Raw genomic sequence first — 4,209 nt, forward strand, 5'->3', positions numbered from 1 at the left:
TTTGCCCACTGAGAAATCTTGCCCCACATTTTTTTTTAAATCAACAAAGAAAAAGACCAAAAGGTTTGATGCATGCTTGATACCTGATTATATAGATGCAAAGGAACACAATGTTTGTGGGTGTTTTCCTTCATGTATGTCAGTGTACCACATGACTGCAGAAGCAGAAGCAAGCAGAACACAGGGCAACCCCGGTATTGGAATGACAGATATGAGCTTCCAGCTGAGCGCTGGTACTGAATCTGGGTCTTCTACAAGAGCTACCAGTACTCTTTTAGCAGGGGGGGGGTGTTGGGGGGAGGTTTGTCCAAAAGAGTGTTTCTCTGTGTAGCCCTGGCTGTCCTGGAACTCACTCAGTAGACCAGGCTGGCCTTGAACTCAGAAATCAACCTGCCTCAGCCTTGCAAGTGCTGGGGTTAAAGGCATGTACGACCATTGCCCTTGCCTGGCTGGCAATTCTTTTATAGAGGACAGAGACTACTGGTGTCCTTAATGTGCAAGAAGCTGATCAGAGGGTAGGAGCTCTTAAAAACATGGTCTCACAGTCAGGTGGTCTACAAGTTGGCCTTGGAGGTTATCTGTCAGCAACCTCATTGGATCTGTAAGTGGAGGAAAGAGTATTCAATACAGTTCAAGGTCAACCTAAGCTACAATGCATCACTAGGGGGAAAAAAGGATTTAAAAAGATGGCTGAGGCTCCACTCCTTTGTTCTTCATTGTTTTCTTCTGCTTCAGCTACCTTTGCTACCCAGACTACTCCTACTAGCCTGTATTGCAATCTGGTACTCCTTCACCAAAACTCCCTTCTTCAAGATTTGGCTTTGCATACAATGCTACTTTGAAAACTTTATACATGACCCAGCCATGAGGCAGATGCTGTTATGGGGGAATGTCAGAATAGCTTCATCGCATATTGAGAGGTCATGTGAAACAAGAGGTTAAACACAGTACCTCTCAATTACTGTGTACAGTCAAAGAACTGTTCTGACTTAGATCTTGAGGTTCAACTGACTGAAAAGTCCATCATAGAGAATATCAGGTTTTCAAGATCTGACCATAATTTCATAGATAGGAGAAAGCCAGTTAAGAGTCAGTCCTGACAGGAGTTTGGATCATTTTTTTTTTTTTTTGTATCACTTTGAGAAATGTCATCCTCTGGATGAGAGACCAGTCCCTGGCAATTTCTTAGTACCCAAAAATATATTCAACTTGTTACTCCTGACACAAACAATATATGACCTCCCCATCTTCATAGACATAACGTTCACCACAGTCATAACAGGCATTGGAACCAAAGCTGACTGAATCAGGTTGCCTTACAGTCAAGAGTTCATTCATGAGTTCAATACCAAGCTCAGAAAACATCTCTACATCAACATAATTCATCTCATTATAGATCTCTACTGGAGCAGGGTACTTTTCTGTGGTCAGCTCACTCAGATCTATAGTGCTGAGCAGAAAGCCCACCAGGACACCCATGGAGATGTCATTGTCATACAAATTGATGCTACTGAGCTCAGAGCATTGGATCAGGGCAGGCTGAAGAATACTGAGGTGAGAGTCTTTCATTCCACAGTCTTCTAATTCCAGAGTCTCCAGATTATATGCAACATTCTCTAAGAAATCTCTTAGAGGCACTACATTCAAGTCAGTTAAAGTGGCACCTCTCAAGCACAGATGTTTAAGTTGGCTGTAGTTCAAATGCTGGGGAAATGAATCCAAATCTGTCTGAGAGAGGCCACACAGGGTGATGTTGAGGGACACCAACTGGGCCTCCAGATACCTAGGTAGAGATCACATGGCTGGGGTCAGAGTGACCATGGCATGGCATGCAGTTTGGCCTGTTGGCTTACTCAAGTTACACCATTTTGACATTAGAGTATCACTGTCATGGGGTTCTGGCTCATTCCATGATTGATTCTCCCAGTCTTCTCTGACAAGCAGAGACCCAGAGTTACTCTTTAGGCTAATAGGGACCATGGAAGAGGGAAGTTGGCACCCATGACAGTGTATATCAGGATGTCTTCTGAGAAATCATTGACTCCCTGACATAACTCTCTTCACCTCTTCAGTCTTTACATCTGACCCTCACTCAACCCCAGTCTTTGCATTCCCTGAACAACTTACCCTAGTCCTGGTCTCCAAAGAGCCTTATACTGTTTAGGAATTAGGGGAGGGGAGAGCCTGTTCTCTCAAATCTAACTGAAACACAGAATTCACCTGGGAAACTGTACAGATATGAGCCCTTCCTGTGTAGTGGCTTTTCCATTCCTTCCAATTAGATCAGATAGGATTGCTAGGCAGGAAACCTCATTAAATCTGACTCACAATACTGGTCTTTCTACCATGGCAGCTCTCTCCATACAATCTATTCTACTTCATTGCTCAGCTTTGTGAGTGGTCATGTGAACCCTTGTGTCATTTAACATGAAACTTGATCATGCTTATATGTTCACTGTTAAATGAGCATTTGCCTGCAGAGAGTAGTGTGCCCACTACTCTCGAATATGAAAGAGAGGTTTGCTCTGGTAAAAGCAACAGCTCTTCATCCTTTCTTACCTGAACAACTCTCTCATGCTGTCTCCAACAAAATAGACATCATCAATAGTGAGATGCTTGAGGCACTTGAGTTTGGGGAACAGAGAAAAGATCTTGGTGACATTCTGCCTCTCCTCTCGTATGAAAGTCCTTGTTCCAAAGCTGCGTGCTAGCGTGAGTTTCTCAAGATTTCTCATCTTGCTAATGCAAGATACATATTTTGTCAGTTTGGACAGTTTCCCCACTGTATTCAGTTCCAACTCCTTGATGAACTCTAGCTGTAACAATTTTAATACATCCCTGACCTTGGACACTTTTACATCTCCGATCTCTAACTTCTCACAGCACAGATGCAGGAAATCTTTTCTCTCCTTTGTCCACTGCAACAACTCTGTTTGGTGTTTATCTTCATGCAGAGAAGACATAAAGGAAAGGTCACTGAACACCTTCAAACGCTGCTTCATTAGGTACCTAGATTGGCCCTCTAATACCTGCTCCATATGCACAGTTTCTACTCTGTGGGCTCTACCCTCTCTTCCATCCTGCATATCTGTGCCATCATGGTGTCTCAAGTCAACCAGTTGAAGCCTGCACATCCTGTGGATAAAACAAGTTATGTATCAGAAGGGAAATTATTGAGACCCAACACTATTTTCATCATCTCTGGTGCTATTTCTTCCTTGTTCTGCTGTCTTCTATGGCTTCAAGGAATGGGTCTCTAGTACAGTCTCTAGTTACCAAGCACTTTGTTGCCTGAGCTGCATCTGAAGACCTGTCCTATTCCCTTCCATTCAGTTTTCTTAGAATTCTGTCAGCTCTTATTTCTTTTTGTTTGTAGTTTTTCAGGACATAATTTTGCTGTGTATCCCTGGCTCTGTAACTCTATAGACTAGGCTGGCCTCAAACTCATAGATTCACCTGCCTCTGCCTCCCAAGTACTGGGATTATAGGTGACTGCCCTGCATATCAGATCCTCTAGCTGTTAACTGGTGGAAACACAGAGATAGGGTCATTCTTCTGTGGATAAATCTGCACAAACCTGTATTTCATATTTAACTTACTACAAGGACTCACAAGCTTTCCAGGCACCTATAGCCCTCTAAGACACCAGCCAAAGCCTCTGATCCAACTTTCACCTTATTCTCCTAGGCACAGCTAATTCTTTTCCTGGTATTCAGCTTACCTCGGGCGATACTTCCGTTTCAGCCATGTATCTACTCCAGCTAGTATAGCCTGGAAGATCTGAAAGTTGGGTTTATAACTCAGCAACCCAACATGCAAGAAAGGGTAGGGCCAGTATTCCACCAGGATCTTAATCATCTTTGCTTTTCTTTGAGTGCCGGCCTCCTTTAACAGAGGTATGAAGAATTCCTTTGGTAGGTACTCTGCAGCAGATGTGGTCAATGCTTCATTCCTCACCAGGCTCTGTGAAGCCAGCTTTTCAAGTTTGGGTGGGGTAGAGAAGACCATTCTGATGGCTCTTTTGGGAAATGATCCTGCGGGAAAATTTAGGAGAATATATTTTCAGAGTCTCTCTTATGAGGCTTTTAACCCCTCATAGTAAGCATCTGTCACATTGTATCCTTGTTGTAGACTTGAATTTTTCCTATTTCAATCACTGTTTATTGTTGTCAAAATCAAGCTCCCCATACAGACAACATGTGCAGCCTC

General features: G+C 43.3%; 1 protein-coding gene across 1 annotated transcript; it reads right to left on the minus strand.

Moving 5' to 3' along the window:
- Positions 1–1,212: 1,212 nt before the first annotated feature.
- On the minus strand, positions 1,213–4,008 carry LOC127684810 (preferentially expressed antigen in melanoma-like protein 7). The gene is made up of 3 exons (XM_052181637.1): positions 3,722–4,008; positions 2,560–3,135; positions 1,213–1,783 (listed from the first exon to the last, which is right to left on the minus strand). Exons 1-3 carry the CDS (start codon positions 4,006–4,008, stop codon positions 1,213–1,215), a joined length of 1,434 nt encoding a protein of 477 aa, XP_052037597.1.
- Between the last annotated feature and the right edge of the window lie 201 nt (positions 4,009–4,209).

This window comes from Apodemus sylvaticus, chromosome 5, assembly GCF_947179515.1.
Source record: "Apodemus sylvaticus chromosome 5, mApoSyl1.1, whole genome shotgun sequence".
NCBI classification, from domain to species: Eukaryota; Metazoa; Chordata; class Mammalia; order Rodentia; family Muridae; genus Apodemus; species Apodemus sylvaticus.